We start from the raw sequence: 25225 nt of genomic DNA on the forward strand, positions 1-25225 counted from the left end.
TTTTAACTGCCGTGTGAATTTGGCCTAGAATCACAGCAACTCTAGAAATGGACCAGACAGTCCAGACAGTAGTTAAACCATGAAAATATTGTGTTGTGATTTAAGTATAACGTGGTTACTTACTTATGCTCTTCGCCCCTATGGGGCATAAGGCTTCGACGTGGTTAAGTGCTGTAATAATAAGCTGTTACTTTTCATTTGTGCAAAGTTTGTGAAAGTATCTACTACTGTATGGTCTATCTTTCTCCCAATCTATATATTATATTACTTCAAATACCCCACATTGCAAATGCATACTTAAAACTATATCATAACCTCCACGTAACCTTTCACCTCACAGAACATCACAGCCTGCTGATGGTGTTTTTTGTATGCTCAGTGGTTCGCAAACATTTTATTTCAAGGACCCCATAAGTCGGAGTGTATAAGTCGGAGTGTAGAAATGGAACAAGTCCATTTGGTTGCATTTGTAGACTCTTGAGATTTAAAAACCTGTAAGGGTCAGTTTGGAACCCTGAGGGTCCCTGGACCCCACTTTGAGAACCACTGGCGTAGCAGTGAAAAATGCCCCAGTTACTGCTCTTGTTCTAACAGTGCAGTGCTACAAATTGCATTTGGGTGCAAAACCATTCATAGCACCAGGAGGGAAACTCACTCAAAAATTCACATCCCAGTTCAGGCCCAGGTCCAAGTTTGCGGATGACCCCCAAGCCAACTGATGCTCTAAAGTTCAACTCTGTTGTTGTGGATTCTGATGTCAAACGAGAGACAGGCCTGATGATTTATGCTTAATTTAATAGCAAGCATTCATGGACTGTTGAACAAACTACTGTCTGTGTGTGGGTTTGCTTGCTATTGAGCAAGTATGTGCATAAGTGTGTACAGTTGTCCCCTTGGGGGATTAATGGTGTTATGAACAGGGTGTCCGCGGATCTTGAAAAGCATTGAAAAGTATTGAATTTAGTTTTGCAAATTCAAGGCCTTAAAATGTCTTAAAAAGTATGGAATAGTGTGAGTGGGGGTATTGAATTTTATCTGGGGCAGAATGAATAAACGTGTCGCAAACACACTTGTTGCGTTTATTTCACTCTGTATGTTTTTCTTCCTGGTTCTGAGCCGTCCGACGTAATCCAATAAAAGTAATGTAATGATTGCTCTGATGCGACCAAAACGGCCGGTCGAGTGGACCGAAACGAACGCTCCCTGCTGTTGCATGAGCCGACTCAGCGCCGTCCGAGTTACATCTACTGGGGGACAGAATAGTATGTTTGGGGGGGAAAGCGTCACTCAAAGTGCCTCTGGCATAACACAGCGCGTCTTTTACGGGACTTGCCTGACTGTCGCTATCTAACCTCGCGTACCAGTCTTTCTCGGGAGAAAGCCTGGTGTTTGTTCACAACAGACCGTTTGGGCGCGGAAACCACTAGAAGAAGCGGCGTCGCTTTGATTTAGTTCCCCTCGTTTGTTTCCCCAATCACTATTAAAATGCTCGAGAAGCCTAGTGTAGTCTTAGCCTGCTTCCAGACCAGAGACCCCGCCCACTCTCAGAGTGGACTCTTTCTCTGGTCTGGAGCTTAGTACATGAATCGGTTTTTATTTTCGGCTGTCCAATGAGCGCGCGGGGTGGGGGTGGGGTGGGTCTAACGAATATCCAATCCGCGCAGCAGTTGAAACGATTCAAACGAAGTTCACACACACACACACGCACGAGCGCACTGATTTCACCAAGCTGTTTAATGTTGATTACAAGTTTCTGGTCGCAGTTCTGTGTGGAAGCACTGCAGTCACTGGCACAGACAGAGACACACACACACTCTCCCCGACGGTGCGTCGCGTCCACCGTGCGTCTCGATCACCGTGCGTCGCGATCACTCGCGCGCGGACACGCGCGTGCACGCTCGCAAAAAAGTCCCCCGTAAATCGCTCAGAATGGAGCACAGTTTCAGACTAAAGCGTGAGCTGAGTCTGAAATCAGGCTAGTGTAGTCTTGCCAGTCGCTATGAGTTGGACTAAAAGATGCACATACCAAACGAATTTTTCGAAAGCAAAACTACGCCGCATCAAGGAGTTTATTAGGTAGGCCCTAAAACTATGTCCTTGGGTACAGGGGAATATTTTGGGTTAAAACTGAATCCGGTTGATAGTTCCGGCCAACGTGTAGTCCGTTTAGGACTACAACATGACGTAAAGTGGTTTCCGCTCCCGACCGGATCAAACCTCGTAAAGTGAAGTGATCCCAAACTAGTCGCTATCTTTCACTAAAACGGGTCCCCTCTGAGCTTCAGTAGCCCTAGATAGATGCTAATCTAATAGCATGTAGCGTGTTGGTTGACACAACAGAGCGATGCGGGGGCATCGCGGATCGCCGACGTTCCAGCGCTTTGTCATTGCTGTGCCGCTTGTCAGAAAGCAGCCTACTTTATTAGAAGTATCTGTAAGTTGAGAAACAAACCAGGTGCACGCCTTTACCACGGAGACTGGGAGGAAGATAAACTATTTCTCTCTGTGTGTGAGACGGTTGTCTCTGTGTGTGTGTGTGTGTGTGTGTGTGTGTGTGTGTGTGTGTGTGTGTGTGTGTGTGTGTGTGTGTGTGTGTGTGTGTGTGTGTGTGTGTGTGTGTGTGTGTGTGTGTGTGTGTGTGTGTGTGTGTGTGTGTGTGTGTGTGTGTGTGTGTGTGTGTGTGTGTGTGCGCCCAAGGCATGCAACACTGATCAGTGTGCATTGTCCACATTTGAAGTGAGTAGGCTCTTGTAATGTAAATATAATGGATAAACCATGTTATATTTACATTGCAATTATTTTATAGCTACAAATGTGAATTATATTAGCCATATAAAGGCTATGAAGGTTAACAAAAAAACACATGAATATGTGATTGGAATCAATGGAGGGGTCTCATCTGGAGATATTTTATGTGGGTTACTTTCTGACAACATGGTTAAATTCTGGACCCATGTGATTTCATAAAGCCCCAGAGGTGGCCTATGCAATTGTAAGGCTCCTTTCACCATTTGATGTTATATTGTTTTTTATTCATGGGTCATGAATTGGGCCAAATTGGACACTGGTAATGGTCCTGGGCAGTATTGCTGTGAGTACTGGGATTGTACTAAAATTAATTGGGAGAGATGTTTTCCTTTTGGATTTAAAAGGTTAAAGACAAAGTTACAATGAAGGTCAATATTTGCCCACATAATTGTTGAAGAGACCGGAATAAGAATATTGGTTGGCCAGGTTTGCATGTGCATTTGATTATTCCTACTGTATATGTGGTAGCTTTTTACTGACACACTGCTTTGCCACTGACAAACACTGCTTTGTCTCTGATTTATGAATGTGGCCTTACATTTGTCGATTCCTTTGCCGCGGTAATGGTGTTGAATTTGTCATTTTAGAGGTATTAAAAAGCCTTAAAAAGTATTGAATTTGCACTTGGGAAATGTGCAGATACCCTGGTTATGAATCAGTTAATAAATAATTACATGTCTGCAGAAGTTTCATCAATCTAAAGCCTAGTTCAGACCAAAGATTCGCAACAACAGCTCAGCAAATAAAAGGTGAATTGATCCCAGTGCATGACGGAGGACGATATCACGATAAATTAAATCTCTGGGATACGATTAACGTGTGTGTTTTTGTTTTCATGATATACGATAATATCGCATACCGTCCCATCCCTTGTTGAAACTTGCAACCACTTGTCACAGAATTCCCCAAATTGTGGTTTGAAAAACTATAAAAACTGGACAGTCACAGAATTCCCCAAACTGTGGTTTGCAAAACTATAAAACTGGACAGTACACATCAAAGTGACTCGTGGAGACCTTTCAACGTTTCCATGGAAACCATAGCCTACTTGTCACATCATGTAAACCTCAAGCACCTGAAAGCACAACCTTTCTTCTTGGTTCTGTTCAGCTGTACTGTATATATTAGCTTTATATTTTATATTATTGTAGACAACCAACTAGCAATTCCACTAGTCCCTCCGCGTTATCGGATATATGAGTGATAATTGTGTTTTTTTTGTTTTGTTTTTCCTAAACACTACATGGATTAAATGTGTTTTGATGCCATTTGGGATGTCATTTTGGGAAGGCATCCCTGCTGGAAAAGGTGTAGCCGTTACAAGAGCGACAGATTAACAGAAACATTCAATGATGTTCAGATACATTCTGAAATGTAACTACAGCCTTCAGTTGTCTGTCTATGGGTTGCATGATCTTGATTCCCTTCATGTGTTGGAATTCTTTATTAGGAATAACCCCTTGAAATGCAGCTGTAAACACACAATACAAAACAAGCAAAAAAGACTAAATATCAACCAGACCAACACATAAGACTACACAAAATCAGGGTATTATACTCTAAGCAAGCAGAAAAAGATGGACCATGGAGGTGAAGTGATGGTTGACAATTCTCTTAAATTTGTGAAAAGTCTATATATTTATATTTGGTGCTGCTGTGTCCTCAGAACCCTACTCAAGGTATGCTGAAGACATCCACAGAAGGTGTGACTGCTCCGCAACCAAACTACATGTTTAGTAAGCATAATTCTTATCTAATGCCACTCTGAGAGAGAGAGAGAGGGCAACATACAGTAGCTATTGAAATGTATTATAAAACTGTATCTTTTCTATCAAGGACCTTCCTCAACATCTTGAAGTTACCTGTGACTAAATGTTTTTTTTTCTCTCAAATGAAAGGGAGAGTCCATTAATGTATTTGTCCCTCTCTCAGGTGGAGTGCCAAAAGCTGATAGCCCTGTGATCCCTGATCAGAGCAGCAGTAAAGGCTTTTCCTTCTCTTCAACGTGAGTCAACGTAACTATTATTTACAGAATAGATACACCTACCTTTAACATCGTAATGGATTAGTTCTCAGTCGCCACAACTGACTCCAGTCATATGGATTCCATAGAAGCCAGCATATCTTCTGTGGAAGCATGTTGCGCAGCGAAAACAGCCCATCTACAAGCTCCAAATGCGTAGATGCATTGGGAGTTTATAGATGTTTTCAGTTATTTTAAGTATTTGTAGTGTTCAGACTAGCAATATGTTCAGAAGCATTTTCCATAACATCTTAACTCTCAAATACCTGGAACGTGCCTGAGTCGTGTTAGATTTTAACCATTGTTTTATGCTTTAACTTTAGAAAAATAGCAGATATACAAGCTCACAGCGCGGCACCGAGTGCCGCGCTGCGAGCTTGTAGATCTGCTATTTTTGAAAAATCGTGAAAATGAGTGTCTTTGAATATCTTTGACCCGACTTCCAAATCCTTCCTCTAAGGCCACATTCTCATAATATAATTCGGTTTAGCTGTGCGAATGGGAGGGGTGAAGTTGCCACATTCTTGCATATTTAATTGATACGTTTGCGCTCGCACTGCACTTTGTCATCCGAAACAAGGAATCGTCCACGACTGTCTACGGGACATGTATGTATCCAAGCTGCATAATAATGCCTCCATCTCCCTGTGTTTATTCATTCTTCAAGTTCAACTCACAATGTAACCGCAGGACCCCAGCTAAATTGCGGCGCAGGCGTTAGCCTATTTATCTGCGGTCGACGGTCGTAAACGGGCGATCAAAAAATAAAACCAGCAGCGGCCGGAGGGACTCGCAAAATCTACCAGCAATAAACTAGACAGCAAATACTTTTAATAGCAAGATATGAATATCTACGAAGAGGAGGACGTCAACGTCTCTCTCTCTCTGCCTCTCTCTCTCTGCCCCTCGTCTTCCCCTCCGCTGGCTCGCCTCTCTGCGCTCCGCGCATAACAATCGTCTCCATTTGGACATGATTTGGCACAGAGAGAGCGCGCGAGCAATGGCGCGAGACCCACACATCGGCCTATATTATATTAGGCCTATAGCCTATATATGATATACAAGTGACTCCAGTGGCACTTTCCTTTTATCTAACTGTGAGCAACTCCTCACAATTAATACACTATGTGCGATCGAGGGAGCGGTGATCAGAAATTAAATCAATGAGGGGAGGGGGCGGCCAGAATGGTCAGACATTTAATGAGAGCAGACGGTCTGGAGGGGGATTTAACCTTTTATAAATAACTATGGATTTAACCCACACATGGCTCTATATAGCCTACCACAATGTTTCATTGCCTGTATTTAAGACGGATGGATTCACACCAACAGTGAAGCGTTTGCTGTAGCGAATCGAAACCACCGTTTTTTTGTGGATTTGCATTTGTTTCTTTTATTCGATAAAGAATACGGATACGTCTTCACACATGCCCAAACGTTGTGTATTTTCCGACAATACGTTAGAGGATTCGTTTTAATCGCAATAAAACGTGCCTGTGTGAATGCCGCCTAAATCATGCTGTTCTCAAACATTTTCATGTCAAGGACCCCCAAAATTACATGTATTTGGCCACGGACCCCCATCTCAAAATATGTTGTTCCAGGGACCACCCAGAAGCAAATATTTGAGTTACAAATGTTAGCTTTTAAGTAGATATATTCAAAGACTTGCAAAAAAAAATCATGATCTTTCAAAAATTGCAGATCTACAAGCTCGCAGCGCGGCACTCGGTGCCGCGCTGTGAGCTTGTATATCTGCTATTTTTCAATAGTTAAAGCAGTCAATAATCCTAGGCCTAAATGGGTTAATATTCTCATGCTTTTGTATAATAGCAAAGGTTAAAGTCTGTGATTTCTTCACCTGGTTGGCAGAATGTAGAACGGCAGGAACAATATTACTAAAACATTTGACATTGTTTTAATTGTTTAGGAAACGGTGCTAATGTTGGTTTCACACTGTTTCAGGAATTGCATATTAGATTTGGTCATAAAAACATTTTGAGTTGTGAGATTTTATTTAGCTTTAATCCAGGCATCGTATATTTCAGATCTAACAGGGTTTCTTCTTGCTGTTCTCATTTGCAGATCGACGAGTCTGAGCTTTACTTCAGTTGCTCAGGGAGCTGGAAGCCCACAAGGTTCAAATAAATAATGCCAATATTTTAAGGGTGGAAAACATACATTTCATGTTCTTTCCTCTATTCTCCCTTACATTTTCACTCATTTCTTTCTCCAGTGAAGGACTTGGGCAAATTCAGCTTCGGTGGAAGTGGGAAGATGATGTTTGGCGGAGCAATGGAAGAGCCATTCTCCCTCTCCCCCAAGTGCACCTCCCCTGCACTGGGCACAAGCTCCCCCACCCCTCCCCCCATTATGTCAGGAGAACCAGTCAGACCCTCCTCCACCACGCCTGCACTGAGGGTTGAGCCCCAGGCCCCTAAAGCAATTGGAGGAGAGACTTTGGGCAGTTTCTCTGGGCTACGTGTTGGCCTGGGAGATGACGAGGCTAAAGACGCCACTGCCAAACCCACTGCTGCCACCTTTAGCTTTAGCAACAACGGGACAGGGCTTGGTCTGGGCAAAGGTGCAGCACAGTTTAGCTTTGCCACAGCTCTGCCAAAGCCAGCAGAAGAATGCACGGGTGCCGACTTGACTAAGACGACAATATCTGTAAGTTCTGGTGGCGTTTTCAAACCTCCTGAATCTAAGCTGGCCTTTTCCATTCCCCAGTCTAGTACAGCTGCTTCAGCTACATCGTTTAGTAGCCTTCTAGCAGCCCCTTTAGACACTCCAGAAGAGCCTAAACTGCCCACACAACCTTCAGTACCCACCCCACCACCCGAGCCCACCCCTACACCTGAACCCACCATCGAAAGAATCAGCCCTGTTGCTATAGCTGAGCCAGCTTCTGTGCCAGACACTACCGACACAGAGTCAACTGTTCCACCAGTAAAAGCCACAACCCCTCCACCCGCCATTGCACCTCCACCCTACTCTGCCCCTACTCCAGTCCCTGCTGCACCTATTACCCCACCAGCTGAAGCTGCCCCACCACCGGAGACCTCTGCCCCTGCTACAGCAGACCCTACCCCAGAGAACATCCCTGCTTCTGGGGCACCCCCAACTACAGCCTCCCCTTCTGTGGAGGCCGTCGCCCAGCCACCCCCACCACCCTATCAGGCTCCGAGTTCTGAAAAACCGGGGTCCATCTTCACGCAGCCCTCCCCTGCAACAACAGACGGCAGCACTATAGGAGTCGCACCAGTTATCAACACTGCTGCCCCTGCATCCACCACCCCTACTGCTACCATTGCAAGTGGTGAAGCCGCTGCCGCCAGCACTGTGTTTGGGCAGCCTCCCGGGGCCCAAGTCTCCTCTGCCCCAGCGGCCACAGGGTTTGGTTCCATTGGGTTCGGCGCCCCCACTGGAACTGGTTTCTGCAAGCCTGTATTTGGACAAGGAAACGGCTTCGGCCAGCCGGCCAGTACCACTGCCGCAGCCGGCGGCTTTTCATTTGGCCAGTCGGCGTTTGGAGGGAGTTCCAGTAGTGCTACAACAGGAGGTGGTGGCAGTTTATTTGGGGCTCCTCCTCCCACGGCCAGCAACGCCAGCTCCTTCTCCTTTGGCACCAGCACCGCCAGCAATACGGGAACGGGGCTGTTCGGCCAGACTTCTACCCCGGCCTTCGGACAACAGAGCACCGGTTTTGGACAACAAGGGTCTGTGTTTGGCAGTAACACCACCACAACTTCATCTACCGGATTCAGCTTTGGACAGTCCTCAGGTGAGTGAGTCTCTATCTGTACCTATGTTTTGATCGTAAAGTGAGGTAAGGAACAAGGGTTTGGAGTTGGATGGATGAACACTCAAGTGTTATGTAGGCTACTTTGATGTGCTTAATATCGTCGTTATCAGGCAGAAACCTTGTACTGTAATGTCCAAAATCGTTAGTTTTCAGGAAATGGAAAAAATAACCTGTGTTCGAATGGATCCAATGTAGTTATTATTTAGTCAGAAGTTCGTCTTAATACTTAATACTGTATGTCATTAGGTTAAGGCTAAACGTTTGTAGCTGTTGCACACTGTTAAAGCGTGGGGTAAGCGTATAAGTACCGCATTATACTATGACCATTGGCATGATGGTACATTCAGCCCCATCTAACAGATCGCAAGCTAATATTCCATTATTTTAGTATTCTCACTTTCACTAAATCTGTAGGTTTAGTGACCTGCAGGTTTAGTGAAAGATTTATATCTAGATAGTTAATATCTAATATCTTATATTACATTTTTTTATTTAACTTTTGCAGTCAGGTTTGTAAGTCTGGACAGATGTCATTGCTAAGGCAAAGAGTGAAACGCAAGCACTGCCATTTCCAACAGCACTGTGGTATTTACTGTACAGTAGTATCAGGTCAGAGGTGGGTGTCTGTGACAGGAGGCCAACAGCTGCAATGCTGCATGACCCATCAGTGTTGGGTGTAAGTAAGCTTGCCTTTGTGGGTTGTGTGGACCTAGAAGATATTTATATTTATACGTTTTATTCATATATATTCTCACTTTATTGCAAATGGAGTGGTGTTTACAGTTAGGGAAGTACAGCTTTGAATCCGCCAGGTAAAACAAGGTGCTATGGTGTTGATGGAGATAGACTTGTCTGTAAGATTTAGGCTGTGGTGGCAGTCTCCAAGAGAAGAGAATTAGCCAGTAGCTATGCCCCTCCCCTGAAAGCTTTTGTCCAATGCTAGCTTAGCAACCGGCAGCTTGCCAAGGCTGTTGCCAAGGCAAACCTTGGCAAGCAGGAAGTTATTCTAAGCTAGCATTGGACAAAAGCTTTTTGGGAGGGGCATAGCTACTGGCTAATTAGATTCCAGTTAGTTCTGCATTCCAACAACTTCCCAAAACGTAATTAAAAAAAAAGTATTATATATATTAAAATTATACCTGTCGAATTTAGCGCGCTATTAACTAGTTGACTCACAATCCTTTTAATGCCGATATTTTTTTTAACGTGCGATTAACGCAGCTGATGTTTGAGCCTCGGTGCGCTCCGTAGTATAGAGAGTGAGGAAGCGAATGCGCTGACAACAGTCAGTCAGTGTGTGTGATGCGGCTAGCAGCAGGGCTAGTCATAGTATGAGACCCCATAACTCTATGTATGAGACAGACAAAACGGTGGAGATTTTTGCAGCAGACAACCACAATATCACCGCTCACGGCGTCGCGCGCATCAAATACCGAAGCGTTGCAACGGCACATCTGCAGACAGCGCGAGCTCCAGATACACACACGCTCCCAAGAACAGGAGCGCTCCAACTTGTACACGAGCACATAGTAGCACATAGTAGCCTACGACGTCCTTTATTATACAGTGCTCTGCCTCCCCAGACCCCCGCACCAACATGCTAACAGTGACCACCAAATGCTTGCAACAACGGCCAGAGAACCCACATACAGTGGTTAGCAATTAAGATTGGCAGTGTCACCAGTTGGCTGCCTCAGTGGCAAACAGGTTTGGGCCCTGTTATGGCCCAAATCCGGCTGAAATCCGGCAAGTCTGGCTGACTATGGCTTGTGTGCCACACATCTCCAACGAGCCATCAGTGTCTCTAGTACACTCTACATCATAACAGCTGGGTTTCTCATAGTGAACTAGGGTGCCCAATAACACCAGTCCAGGGTGCCTCAGAATACTTTGATAATATTTAGAATGTATCAATATTACTTCAGTTAAACCAATTCAGACCCTCTAATGCCTCATACTTGCTTTGTAAAACACCCCTGAGTTGCACTGTACTTGAGTTATATTTATAAACCAACTCTCTTCACCAAAAATAGCTGATCTACAAGCTCTTGTAGCATCTTGTAATGAGCTTTTAAATCTGCTACTTTTGGTGAATATCCCCTTAGAATAGGGATGCTGAGGTTTAGTGATTGAATGCCAAGTTTATTTTAAATCTCTCCTAATGAAAGATTTAAGGGAGCCTCCGCACACTCAAAAGTGTGCAAAATCATGTTCTTTATTTTCAGTTAATAAAGTGCAAGCTTTTGGTCATAGACCTTCAGGCATGCAGCACCTCGATGAGCGGTGGTCCTTTCACTATTAATCTGTCCTAATGGAAGCAGATATTTTCTCAAGTTGTTACAGTATATGTTTGTTAGGCCTATTATGGACAGTATTTGTTATTATTCCAAATAATAATAAATATGCTGTATTTGCATAAAGCAAGTAGGCTATTTGTCTACTCCCATGTTGATATGAGTATTAATATCTGTTTAAGGTAGATTTAGAACAAATACAAAATATGCGATTAATTGCGATTAATCGTGCGATTAACTATGGACAATCATGCGATTAATGGGATTACATTTTTTAATCGACTGACAGCCCTAATTAAAATGTATAGGAACCTAAGAGTCTATCAGTAGCCTACACCTTACTAATAATAAAGCTGCAGACGCCAGCCATTATATGGGTACAGATGAGTGAGTATGTTGATTACTCTTTTACATCAACTGCCTGACAATAATGGCTGGTCTATTGATGTTATTTTCTGTGGACATTGCAGACACACCAAAATCAACAACAGCTGTTTTACTTTAAACTAGCCCTTACCCGTTCAAAGATATGAGCTCCAAAATGATGTGCAGTGTGTGGGTTATGGGATGTGCACTGTGCACACAGTATATGAGGGATGGAAAGTAACTTTAACTGGTGCTTGCATGATGTAGGAGCATCAATGGAAGAAACCCGTTTCGTTTAATGGCTACAGAGATACTTTCCCCCCCCCCCAGCCCGCCCGCCCGCCCACCCGCCTGCCCGCCTGCACACACACACACTCCCCCCCCCCCCCCCGTGTGTGTGTGTGTGTGTGTGGGTTTGTGTGTGATTGTGCATGGCCTGAACAACAGCGCCCCTCCCTTAACATGTGTGGTCACAAAAGGTACTGTAGGCTAAATAGATATAGATACACCATAAAAATGCTATTATACAGCATACGATTTGTGAAAGTGACAAACGGGCTTCACAGTTATGTCAGGTGTGTTCATATGCTGATGGTGATGCGATTTCAGATCAATTGCTCCAGCCACTGAGGAGAAACGCTGTTTCAGACACTCACTCAGACATTCGCAAAATTATAGTATAGATGGCCCTGAAATTCTTACAAAGCCTGGATAATATGTGGCCTTTGCCACCGGGTTATTTTAGTCTAATCCATATCTGGGTTTTAATATGGAAAGCTTTTTGTCATGGGATGGGACATACACATATGTACCAGTGATGCGTTTCATTTTTAACTAGGCCAATGGCTGATGGTACATGTACGTACATTTTCAGTTGTTGGACTATAATTAGACCACAGGCCCAAGAGTTAAAAGTGTTTAATCCCTATCTTAGTCAGATTTAGATTTTGGGTAGGTCAAAACCCCCCTAAATGGAAGTTTTAGTCACTTTGCCAGGATAATTCTATGATCACAGATCAGATGTGAAACATTATGTCAATAAGAAATATGCGTTTAATCCAATAATGCATTTAACACCCAACATCCAAATCTGATCCAGTCGAATAGGGTTAAAAGTTTAAAACGGTAGTCATTACTTAGTAATCACTGTGCTCAGAGTGTAACTATGCATTAACTTTCAAGGAACTATTGGAACTATTTCCACCTGGTCTAATTTGTTTTATAGTTATGGAGGGCTGGGGATGTTGTTTACATAGACATAGAAAGGTAGAAAATAATACTCCCATACAGGTCTTATTCTGTCACTAGAATCACACCCTCCATAAAATGATCACTGTAGCACACACAGGACAAACAATTCAAATTTCATGGCAGCCACTCTTCTTTGAGTGACTGCATCCACATCTTTGTTCAGTCTGGGATTTGTGTGTTGTAGTACAGACGTTTGTCACGTATACATCTTGACCCATTTCTTTGTTTTGTCTTCACAGCTTTTGGCACCACCAATACTCCATCTGGGTTCGGCCAACAACCTGGAGGTGGGAGTGTCTTTGGACAGGTATTATCTATTGATTGCTTTTAAATTCCCCCACATGGTACTGGAACCATTCTTAAACACATTAAGCCTATTTTGTCCCTATTTTGTGAATGTCGTTATGGGCAAAATTCATACACGATATACACCTGTCTTGCACAGTGAAAATAGCTGATCTACAAGCTCACAACACATCGCTGCACAACGTGAACTTGTAGATAACTATTTCCATCGTATGACGGTGTCAGCCGTATGTGTGCTTTTAACGTATGCTTTTAATTTCTTCGCCATTGTCACTGGGCTCTGCTTATGTTCCATATTCTTAACCCATTTAGGCCTAGGATTATTGACTGCTTTAACTATTGAAAAATAGCAGATATACAAGCTCACAGCGCGGCACCGAGTGCCGCGCTGCGAGCTTGTAGATCTGCTATTTTTTTTAAATCATGATTTTTCTTCGAAAGTCTTTGAATATATCTATTTAAAAGCGAACATTTGTAACTCAAATATTTGCTTCTGGGGGGTCCCAGGAACAACATATTTTGAGATGGGGGTCCGTGGCTAAATACCTGTAATTTTGGGGGTCCTTGACATGAAAAAGTTTGAGAACCACTGATTTAGAGGAAGGATTTAGAAGTCAGGTCAAAGATCGGGTCAAAGATATTCAAAGACTTGCACTCATTTTCACGATTTTTCAAAAATAGCAGATCTACAAGCTCACAGCGCGGCACTCGGTGCCGCGCTGTGAGCTTGTATATCTGCTATTTTTCTAAAGTTAAAGCATAAAATAATGGTTAAAGTGGTTAAAATCTAACGCGACTCGGGCGCGTTCCAGGTATTTGAGAGTTAAACGAAGATTTTCTCTTCAGCAGCAGCCATCATCAGGAGGCAGTCTGTTTGGTTCAAGCACAGCCAGTGCAGCAGGTCCTGGTGCTGGTGGGTTTTTCAGTGGCCTGGGAGGCAAACCCAGTGAAGATGCAGCCAACAAGAACCCCTTTGGTGCCCCTGCCTCCACTGGGGCATTTGGACAGTCCGCCCAGCCTGGTAGGTGTACACTATAACTCAGGGTTCCCCAATAGGCGGCCCGCGGGCTGCTGTCTGGCCCACACCAACCCCAGTAATAATAGTGGTATAAAAGCAGCAACATGCATCATCGTTGTCGGCTGGAAATCTCGTATCTCCAAATGTGTACGTTCGCAAATCATACAAGGCCGTCGCACAGAAGTAGAGAAAACAGCTGATCTACAGCTGATCTACAAGCACACAGCTGATCTACAGCTGATCTACAAGCACACAACGCCTCGCACCGCGAGGCGTTGTGTGCTTGTAGATCAGCTGTTTTCACTAGTTTAAATAATTTAAAAAATTATAAATTCAAAACGAACGGTTTTGGACATACAAGATTTTCACCCGACAACGACGATATCTGAACTGTCGCTGGAGTAGCAGGAACGCCGCCATCGCCACCTGCAATGTTGTGGCCCTCGGCTTGGTACCCTAGACATAATTTCGGCCCTTGGGGAAAACTAATTGGGGAACCCTGCTATAACTGGTCATGTCTACAATACTAACTGAAACCATCATCTCTATAACTTGAGATTTAAATAATACTACCTAGTACTAATACATGCCTCATTGCAGCTCACACTCTCCAATCACCATAGTTGAACAAGTAGCTTTCAAAAGAGGCAGAATATTGTGAAACTCGGAAGGTAAATCAGCAGAGGCTGTTGTTGTTGTTAGCCAATGGTATTGGAGACCAGCTCCTTGTTGCTGAAAGCTCATCATGTGGATGTTCAATGCTTACTAATCTCATTAATGACTTAGTAATTAATGAAATCCTTGTCCAAGTTTCAGTGGTAGACCCCCTTGCCGGAGGCTGTCAAACATATTCCTTCATGATAATGTGTGTTTTCATGTATGTTTGTAAATTCAAGCGATATAGCAAATAAATCATATATTTTTTTATCCTCTGAAAATACTGGCCTAAAAGGATTTTAGCTCCCAGCTGTAATCTCCTAAGTGGAATTGTATATTGTATATCCCACACTAAACTCCTAACATTTAGTAGCCACATTGGCTCAGGAGGTTGAGTGGCCATCTGGGAACCGAAAGCTTCCCGATTCGATCCCTGGCTCCACCTGGCTTCATGTCAAAAGTGTCCTTGAGCAAGACATTCAACCCCTTAACTAAAGGGATATTACACTTTCAAAAAAACTTTTGGTAATTTTATCATCTAATCAGGCTTTTATGAATACCCTGAACAGTTTAACATTAGCTTAATTCAGGGGTGTCGAACTCATTTTGGGGTGAGGGCCGCATTGGATGAAAGGTGACTTGATGAGGGCCGCAACCAGTCGCGGATCGGATGGCATGCACACTCACGCACATGTTCGCTCTGTTTTTCTTCCTGTCGTCTCAGCCACTGCTATAGCTAGCAGTATAGCAGTATATCATTTTACAAATTGTGTTCATTATTAAGTAAAATAGCTACTTTCATTATTGGTATTACAGTTGCAGTTAGGTACGAGAGATGCTATTTGTTTAAAGGAGTAGTTCATCCCCAAAATGCTTTTTTTTCTTTCTTCGATTACTCACGTCATGGAGACTTGAGTTCAGTAATATATTTTTATTTTATTTGTCGCATTACTATGACAAAAATGTGATAATAGTACACTTCCCCCCATTGATTCCGGATGGGGACCCAAATGCATTTCCAAATGCATTTGGGTCCCCATCCGGAGTCCCCATCCGGAATCAATAGGCATGCATTTTTGTAATCAAATTTCTGTTTTAGGAATGAGTCTCCATTGGCTCCATGCCATTTTGGGGGTGAACTACTCCTTTAAGAAGTGCCAATAAGAATAAACCATTTGATAATAGAATAATTCAATTCCTGATAGTCTCTGCTATAATTTGTAAATGGCTAGAAATATATTATTGATGCAGGACAATAATTATTTTTATTGTATTTTATAATAAAAAGAATAAAAGTAATGAACAATAATGGCATATTCAGAAAATAACTGAATAATAAAACTTTTACATTTTATTATTATTATATTTTTTAAATAAGTTATTTTCTTAACAACATTAATTTCCATGTCTAATATGTGTAATCTTTGAGTACAGTTCGAATATTGTAGGTATGTTCAGGTATTATTATACAGACCCCCCACCCCATTCCTAGCAATGCTGTCAACTTCAGAGAGAGAGAGCTGGTCACTTAACATTCCAATCAATCAACTCAATCACGGCCAGCTGGTGGGAGAAACCTAGCCTGCAATTCTTAAAACAATCATAACTCTTGACAGGAATGGGCTAGAGCAGGGCTCAGCAACCTTTTTGAAATGAAGTGCAGTGACGTCAATACGTGCGCGTCCCGCGTCTCTGACGCATTCACGTTGCCTAGAGACGCATTCACGTCATTGTTCTGGGGTCCCACGGACGCATCGCCTCCATGGACCATTGGTGTCCACGTTAAAATAATTTACCACGTCGCGAAAAAAATAATATTTTAAAAAGTCCACAGACGCCACCATTGTTCATGGGTGAAGGCATGCTACTTGACCCTACGTTAACACAAATGAAATCCGCGTAGAAAGTCTTAAAACAGACGATAGAACTAAGACTGTGTGTGTTTTGAATCCACGACGCCATTTTGTGCGACTGCGCTTGGTCACAGAATTCAATGGGTGCCTGAGTTTTAGCGTAGCACCGGGCCGCTCTCTGACCATAGTGGCACAGCGTGTTAGGTGATACACCGAAAAGGGTTCCCCCACAGAACGTGTAGCACGGCGCAGAAACGTGACGTCACGTCTCTACACTGCAGCTCACTGCTCAGACAGCGACCCGCCTCCTTTCCCCTTCATTCAATAACAACTGGATATACAGTACACGCGCTATTGTTTATAGATGTGGTGGACATTGGACAACGTGTTAGAAGCCACACAGGTCTTCATTGCGTCTTTACAACAATAGCGACGATTAACGTTGTGGTGAACATGGTCAAATAACCTTTATTGGCTCAACTACAACACGGAGGAAGCAAGCTAGCCTAGCATGTATGCTATCTGAGACAGTCTATGTATGTAGCCTAGGCTGTCTAACTGTTTGATTGATTATAGCGTTTTCGTGGCAGCGCCGTCCATTTGGTGGTCCGCCGGGGCAGCGTACCACCGCGGCCGCCTGTGCCTTGCCCTCCCGCATCCATAGAGGGGTGGCACGTCCCTCTAGGATCAACCGTTCAAAACAAAAGTAGCCGATCTACAAGCAACCCAATCCACTGTTTTTGACCCAGTCCACTGGTTCTCTGTACAGCAGAGCAAACACAAGCACGCCATTCCATAGAAGCAGTAACAGTACAAACAGGAGACATCATCTCACTGAGAAGATCCATATATTGTCCGCGAACGGTGCGAAGCGTCTATTTTACGAGTGAAGCGTCTATTTTCCATGCTATCAACAGTGCTTTCCCGATGTTTCCCTCCCTGTATTGCGCTACATAATGTATTTAATCATGAGCAGCATGCATGTGCACTGCAGGGCAGCCTGCTTGTTAGCGTTCTGTGCTAACTAACATTAACACATCTTCGACTCTGATGGTCTGCTGTCCAGCGTTGCCAGGTTTTGTTTGTGAGAGAGAAACAAGCAAGACTATTTTATTTTCTTCTTCCTTTTTTTGTGTGTGTGTGTGTGTGTGTGTTGGGGGTAGTTGTAGAAAAAAGTACTCAAAGGTTTTACTTAAGTAAAAGTATCAATACTGCAATATAGAAACTCTTAAAAAGTACTTAAGTAAAAGCTAAAGTGGTTTACATATGTCTTATAATATTATAATTTATATCTGCAGTAAGTAACTAGTAACTAAAGTTTTCAAATAATTGTAGTGGAGTAAAAGTACAATATTAGGATCCAAGATGTGGAGTAGAAGTAAACGTATTGTACAGTACTTACAGTAAGTAAATATACTTTCCATCGCTGCGGGGGGGCAAGTGGCCAAGACCTGAGGGCAAGTAGAATATGGCCTGTACTTGCCCGACGGGCAAGTGCCTCTGAGACCTTACTGTCAACCCCTGCAGTACAAAGCACTCTGGATTAGGGCTCTACAGTAATGAAGACCATGTACTAGGCATTCACCATATCTGTCATAATCAAAATATGTTTGCTAGTGTTCCCATTTAATTTCTGGCCTCATCCTTATGTGCATTTTCCCAAATAGTTGACAATTATTCAAGGCTCAATTATTTATTTGGCAGCCCAAATGGTTTTACACCCAGTCATTCAAATTGGTAAAGTAAAAGTACATTAATTAAAATTAAGCTTTTATGGACGCTCAAAAATAATGTGACCCATTTGAAATCTGTCATGTTACAACTTGACGTTTCAGAGGTTGAATAATTCTGTATTTGCCGTCAAGCAATGCTAAATCCCAGATTACATTGAAAGATCATGTTAAGGCATCCTCTCTAAACACTGGTTAAACATATCCTGCATCAGCAGCCATCATGACTATCGGTAAGGCTGACCCTGCTGGCCTGAAATGGCCCACTCAGCATTTCAGAAACTGCAATTTATTGATATAAACGGCACGCTGTATAGGCTGGCCAGGAACACAACTCAATAATGCAACACACATTGCATGATCAACCCTTTTTACGTTCGACATCATGGATAACCAAATATCCTTTAACCAGTACATGCAGTACAATGCAGCAAGTGCTGACATCGCATGTCTCTTTCAGTTTGATTAATTTGATCACTGTACTGTAGCATTGCTTTTAACACATTTGCAGTTTGACTAGAGAATATCACTATCAAGTTTGATAGTCATCAAAACTATATAACCCTCAAAATACATTATAGAAAACGCTATGAAAGATCAGAGGGAATGGTTTTAGCTTTTGTCTTTGAATATGTATGACCTACTTCAAAGGGATTGCATTTCTCCTGCATACCTGAGACTTTGGTCCTCAGGGACCGTGACTTGGCCAGAGGAAGTAAGCATTTGGCACCATGCCCTAAATTGACAAACCTTTTTTAACCATACTGGTTTATTATATATACATACTTGTCTAGTTCATTCATATCATTTGCACTCCTTTAACGGAAGGGCGTTCCACATGTTGGTGGTATAGCTGGAGAACGAATTAGAGCCTTTTATAGTGCTAAATCTAGGTTGAACATGATTTGTGTTCATTGTCTATCATTCTCGCTGAATGATGGCATGGACTGAGTTAAACACAAGACAATTGTTTTTAGTTTTTTAAGGTTTCTTTGTCACGTTTGTACTGTTAGTGATAATCGATCGTAGGCTCTCTCTCTGATGAACTGTAAAACCTAGTCAAACATGATTCTGTCATGTGGTCAGATATGGTCTACATCAGTGTTTCTCAAATCAAATTTCAAGGACTCTGACAGTGTACAAATGGAACCAAATGAACCCTGATGGGTGCTCCACTGCCGACGGCAACGTCAATGTCGGACGCTCCGGTGACGGCGTCCAAACTCGAAAATCGCCCCGGTTCAATTTTTTGACAGATGTTGGCTATCCATTCACGTCATTCAAAAGGGTGACTAGATATCCCAAAAATCCTAGCATATTTTTTTATGTAATTACAGCGGTCTTCTTTGATAAAATTATGTATAAACACAACAGGCTATAATCATTCATGACAAAACAAAGTGGTCAGTGGTGCATTGCTGCTCTCTGCTGTGAACATAGTGTGCTCTATACGTTCACATTCAGCCAGGTCACAAATAGTTTTATTCCTGTTTGAAAGTGATTTTCATGTTGTTTTGGAAATGGGTTATATTGGCCAAAGAATAGCCGCTGCGCTGCGGTGGAGCCGGTCGGACGTCAATGTGACGGCGTCAAGGAAGCTGCCACGGCGCAGAGCAACGCGACGCCGCCAGTGGAGCCCTGGAGTAACACAACTGGCCTACTACTTTTGGTGGCTGCAAAAATGTTCCTACTTAACACTTTGACTGCCACAATGTTAAGGTTTAAAGGGTTTTCCCCTTGCCACCATTGACGCCCATTGATTTCTGACGGAATAAATTGAAAATGGTAGGATGTACGAAAATTGACAAAAATTTCGGAGAAACTTGAGTCAGAACCCTAGTTTTCACCATAAAATTTTCGTCCATAAAAAGTGTAGTACTGTGGAGATACCTGAGGGAGAGCGAAAGCTGCACAGATCAAAAGAGAGCATCCGAAATTTTAAAAAAAGTTTAAAAAAGTTGTACCGTGTACCGTCTAGTTATAAGGCAGGAAAGTGGAAGAAGCCAGGAGACTGACAGAGGCTCTTTTTTCATCTTCCCAGGATGAAGGAGAGACAGAGTAGAATCCACTGTGTTTTGACCTGGGATTTTTTATTCAAGCCTTCAGTTAGACATCAGACATCTCAAAAATAAAGATAAAAACTCTGCTAAAGATTAAAAAAAACGTTACATTGCTGTTCCACTTCAGTATAGTTGTAGATGCGTTCCATTGCAATCATCATTTTAGTCACTTCAAACTAAAACGGTCAAACTACCCTGAGCAATTCAAAGTCATAATACATAAAATAAAATAAAAATTGATGTACATTCATATGGAAATGTTTGTATTGACAAAGTCAAGCCAACTGCGACAAACTTCACCATGTTAGAATCCAGACCAGGCTCCAATGCAAGCAAGAGGGCATCAACTGTAATTATGAAAAAAAAGAAGAAAAAAAAACATAATTACCATAAGGTATATATAATTATTTGCTATACATTTTATATACACAGGTACATATATTTCCAATATAGCAGATCTACAAGCTCATAGCCCGGCACCGCGCTATGAGCTTGTAGATCTGCCATTTACATATGATGCCTAATAGCCGATCTACAAGCTCAGAGCTTAGTCTTTTCTAGGATCTCCTTTTAGTAGACCTTGTACCAGTGAACTGTGTCATGAAACTGTACCTTTTCCTTTGCAAACTTCTAATAAATAATAACCTTCAATCAATCAATCAATCAGCCCATAATAGATAATCAGATAATCTCACCACTAGATACCACTTGTACCAGTGAACTGTACCGTCATGAAACTGTACCTTTTCCTATGCAATCTTCTAATAAAGTCTCTTTCTTCTTGGCCATAGTACTGAAAGTAATAAAGTCTTCAATCAATCAAACAATCAATAGATGGAGCTATTTATCTACATATTTCTTGGCCATAGTACTGAAAGTAATAAAGTCTTCAATCAATCAATCAATCAATCAATAGATGGAGCTATTTATCTACATATTTCTTGGCCATAGTACTGAAAGTAATAAAATCTTCAATCAATCAATCAATCAATCAATAGATGGAGCTATTTATCTACATATTTCTTGGCCATAGTACTGAAAGTAATAAAGTTTTCAATCAATCAATCAATCAAACCTTTTCCTTTGCAAACCCATAATAGATATTATCAGATAACCACTAGATGGAGCTATTTATCTACATTTTTCCCACTCCATGCAGGCATGTACGCACATGGCATTGAAAGGGGCTTGAGCTAAAAAAAAAAAAAGGCGCTTTTAGAATTGCAAGACCCTGCCTCTCTAAATATTCATTGCACGTCACTGTTGGTGACCATGTTAGCAATATTGCCAGCTCAAGGCTTGCTTTCACACAGAGATGACAATTGATTCATCAAATCATCATCATCATCATCATCATCATCATCATCGCAATATTGCCAGCGTCAAAGGCTCGCGTCAGGGCTTGCTTTCACACAGAGATGACAATTGATTCATCAAATCATCGTCATCATCATCATCTCTCATCTCATGCTTGCTCTCGGTTTGCAACAACGACTTACTTTATATAGCAGTTCTTTTCGCTACGACGCCGCTCGGTGGTCCCTGGTGGCCTGCCTGGTCGATGAACCATGACGATGACTTGATAGATCCAGTAAAACTTTTTAGATCACATGTAACGTCTGTAGAAGTCCACTCCACGGCTGTGGTCCTGCTCCATCTCAAGAAATCTGTACTTTTTTCTCTACAAACGTGTCCATTTTAGGTCCTTTCAGTCCAGTTGTCAAGTTGGACATATCACTGGCAGTGTTATGTGATCACAGACTAGAATGAACAGAATGATCTTCACAAATAACATGGAAAAAACTAAACCCCCCCCAAAAAAGAAAGAAAAAAAAAACGGCTCGTAGCTGCAGCTTTGTTTCTCCATTGATTTGCCTTGTCCTCCCAATGCTCCCATGCCTGGGGAGAGTGGTCATGTGACCAAATCACCATGGTAACACAGCTGATTGGCCACACAATGGTAACCATGGTGATTTTGGTTCACCTCAGAGCCCAGGATGGCTGAATCAAGCGTCAGTGATACATCTGCTCATAATCTTGTATTAATTAAAAAAAATACATTCTGGAGGGATTTCACGCCGGTGGCAGCGCGGGGGGGGGGGGTAAATAGCTGACGTCATATCCCTCCCGTGGCGGTTAAAGTGTTAAAGTGAACATTCCCATTCCCACCATGTTCCAGAATAAAGATTCACCTGAACAGAGAGAAGGACTTCTTGCTGGGGGAAAGTAGTGCAACTGAATATCTTTGCATGATCAGAATTTTTACAAGTGAAACAATTTCTGACTGTGAGGTGCCCTAGGTGAAGAGCAGTGTGATTTGCAATATCCTCTGTACTCTCTAGACCGCGTTAGAGGCTGCTCAAAATCTGCCACCTCCTCACTTTCAACTTAGTGCTGGGATATAGCAGACCATGTTAATGAGCCCTTTGAAGTAAAGGTTTCCTAGAATTTGCATAGATTGTCGAGGTGAGATTCATGACTGGTATGGTAATAATATATTATTATATACCGGTATAATATTGAATCATTGGACCAAGTCGCGAGCCAATCTTCCAAAACCTTTACAGAGAACAAATTAAATCCTTCACATCCCATTCTTAGAAATTACCTAACTTTACCTCACACTCTCTCCTCTAGGTGCCCCAAGCCTTTTTGGAAACACTGGCGCTAAGGGCTTTGGCTTTGGACAGACCTCCTTTGGCGAGCAGAAGCCTAGTGGAACCTTCACCGCAGGAGCAGGGAGTGTAGCGGCGCAGGGATTTGGCTCCTTCTCCACGCCTACCAAACCAAGTACAAATACCCCCTACAATGCATTCCCTTTAGTGGCCTTTAGTGTACAGCCTTTGGTCTGTCCATAAATACAGCCTGTGGTGGGAAAATACTCAAATTCTTCAAAAGTATAAATAAATATCACAATGTAGAAATACTCTGAATTCATAATGTAGTTGAGTAGAAGTACAAAAGTATTGTAAAGTACCAAAAGTAAAAGTATTCATTATGCAGATCGTCCCATTTCAAGTTTTCGAAATCTTTTGAAAACTGCAGATCTACAAGCTCACAACGCGTCGACACAGTATAGACACAGTCATAACTTCTAGCTTACTTCTGCATTCAAAGCCACGTTGCTAGGGACAACATAACCCAGTGATGCTCCTCCTTTTTAATTTCACATGCTCCAAGTTTGATATGCAATATGCATACAGTAAGCCCAAACCACGGTTGCGAGTAGTTGCATGTTGAAGTCCTGTTAACACATCGAATGCCCGCGACACGCCAACACGTCAAACTCTTTGATGTCTCCCAGTGCCCACGACGTGTTTGACGCGCTGTACAGTAAGCTACGCTAAACTGTAGCTTACTGTACGAGGCACCCGCGGCTGAAGAGAAACACTCTTAATTCCCAAAATGCAATGGGAGATCAAGTCACGGCTCCTCATAGAGAGCCTGTGTTATGATATTCACAAAGGTGCACCTCCCTATTTTGGGCATGTAATTATATTTGAAATTATTAAATTGTTCGAAAACAGTCCGAATAGACTGTATCAGCGTTGTTTAGTTTTTATTTCTTTTTGTGATTTTTATGCCTTTATTGATAGGACAGTAGACTGACAGGAAATGGGGAGAGAGATGGGGAGTGTATCAGTGGTTTGTTATGACAAAGTATATAGTGGTTAATTACATTTAGGGAGCTATCGATGCCAGCATCAGGATGACGACCAATGAGACTGACAAACACTAAAAGTATACATTGCATAGCAACCACTTCGTTTTAGCAGGCAGTCTAGGACTACTTTCTTAACTTTTTAGGGGTTTGGTGACAGCGGGGTAGTGTGGACGCTAGGTGTCAATGTAGCTTAAGCTTAAAAAAAAAGTAAGTAGGGATGCATCCTCATACAGTATATGCACACCAGACGTACTGTTGGCAGTCCACTGCTCTCTCTAGACTAAACTGCCCCCCAATACTGAGTCCCCAGAGGAGACTTTGTGTCCTCTTTTATCGTACCAAGGTACAGAAGGAGTCACGTTGTCTCTCCGTACAGAATACAATAACCTAATTTATACACATGTTCACTGGCTTACCCAACTGAAACAAAGTCACTCTAAAGCCCGCTTACCACTCAAAACAACCAACAATGTCTCTAATCTGTATACATTGTGTTTTATAGTGCAAAAGCAGAGCAACGAATGAGATGTGAAAAAAAATTAAACGGACAGCAATAGACACACAAGGTGAAAAAACATTAAACGGACAGCAATAGACACACAAGTACTCTTAGTATAAGTAGTAGGTTAACTGTCATTAATACCAGCAGATTTTTATTTTTATTTATACTAGATTAGAAAAGTCAGGGACCGCATACAGTATACGCCATCTTGTGCGATCAAAACTGTCCAAAAAGTATAGCAATCATATATCAAGTACATGTGGTCATGAAGTGTGGTCATGAGTGTGGTCATGAAGAATGTTTAACTGGAGAAAAAAAAGAAATAAGAGAGGGAATGTTGTATTTCTAAAGAAAGTCGTTTTCAGTTTAACATGGAAATTAGGGTGCAATTTATCAAGGTTAACATTAATCTGTAGCCTATTTGAAAACAGTGATATGACTGACGGGAAAGAGAAGAATGAAGGCTGTGCAGACAGAGCAACGAGCAGGTCACTCTCCACAGGGAATAACTGCCTGGTATAGGGCTGTCACGATTATGACATTTTACATGACGATTATTTGTCACTCAAATAATTGCGATTAACGATTTAATTGTGTTTTTTGTCATTGATAATTACATTTCTGTTTGGCTTTTAGGCTTTTAAGTTGCACATGGTAGATATGACACATAACCTAAATATACAAAGAAATTACTGACATATTTGACAACTTTACACTTAAAAAAGAACATTGATAGTGGAAATAGCCGATCTACAAGCACACAACGCGTCGCATCGCGACGCGTTGTGAGCTTGTAGATCTGCTATTTCCACTGTTTTTGACCTTTTATTTAAATATATGAACATTTTTCAACATGGAAACGATTATGACGATTATGTCAAATAATTG

The 25225-nt window shown here is 42.2% G+C and overlaps 1 protein-coding gene across 3 annotated transcripts in view; it reads left to right on the forward strand.

The window, feature by feature from the left end:
- nup214 (nucleoporin 214) overlaps window positions 1-25225 on the forward strand; it is an 80412-nt gene that overhangs the window by 29172 nt on the left and 26015 nt on the right. For 2 of the 3 annotated variants that reach the window (XM_080743005.1, XM_080743003.1), the window contains exons 26-32: window positions 4475-4544; window positions 4741-4813; window positions 6917-6969; window positions 7068-8615; window positions 12787-12854; window positions 13700-13874; window positions 22809-22961. In XM_080743005.1, coding sequence (XP_080599131.1) covers window positions 4475-4544; window positions 4741-4813; window positions 6917-6969; window positions 7068-8615; window positions 12787-12854; window positions 13700-13874; window positions 22809-22961 — 2140 coding nt within the window. The remainder of the gene's footprint in view (window positions 1-4474; window positions 4545-4740; window positions 4814-6916; window positions 6970-7067; window positions 8616-12786; window positions 12855-13699; window positions 13875-22808; window positions 22962-25225) is intronic. The other variant, XM_080743004.1, reaches the window with a different exon arrangement.

This window comes from Nannobrachium achirus, assembly GCF_963921795.1.
Source record: "Nannobrachium achirus genome assembly, chromosome: 15".
Taxonomy (NCBI): domain Eukaryota; kingdom Metazoa; phylum Chordata; class Actinopteri; order Myctophiformes; family Myctophidae; genus Nannobrachium; species Nannobrachium achirus.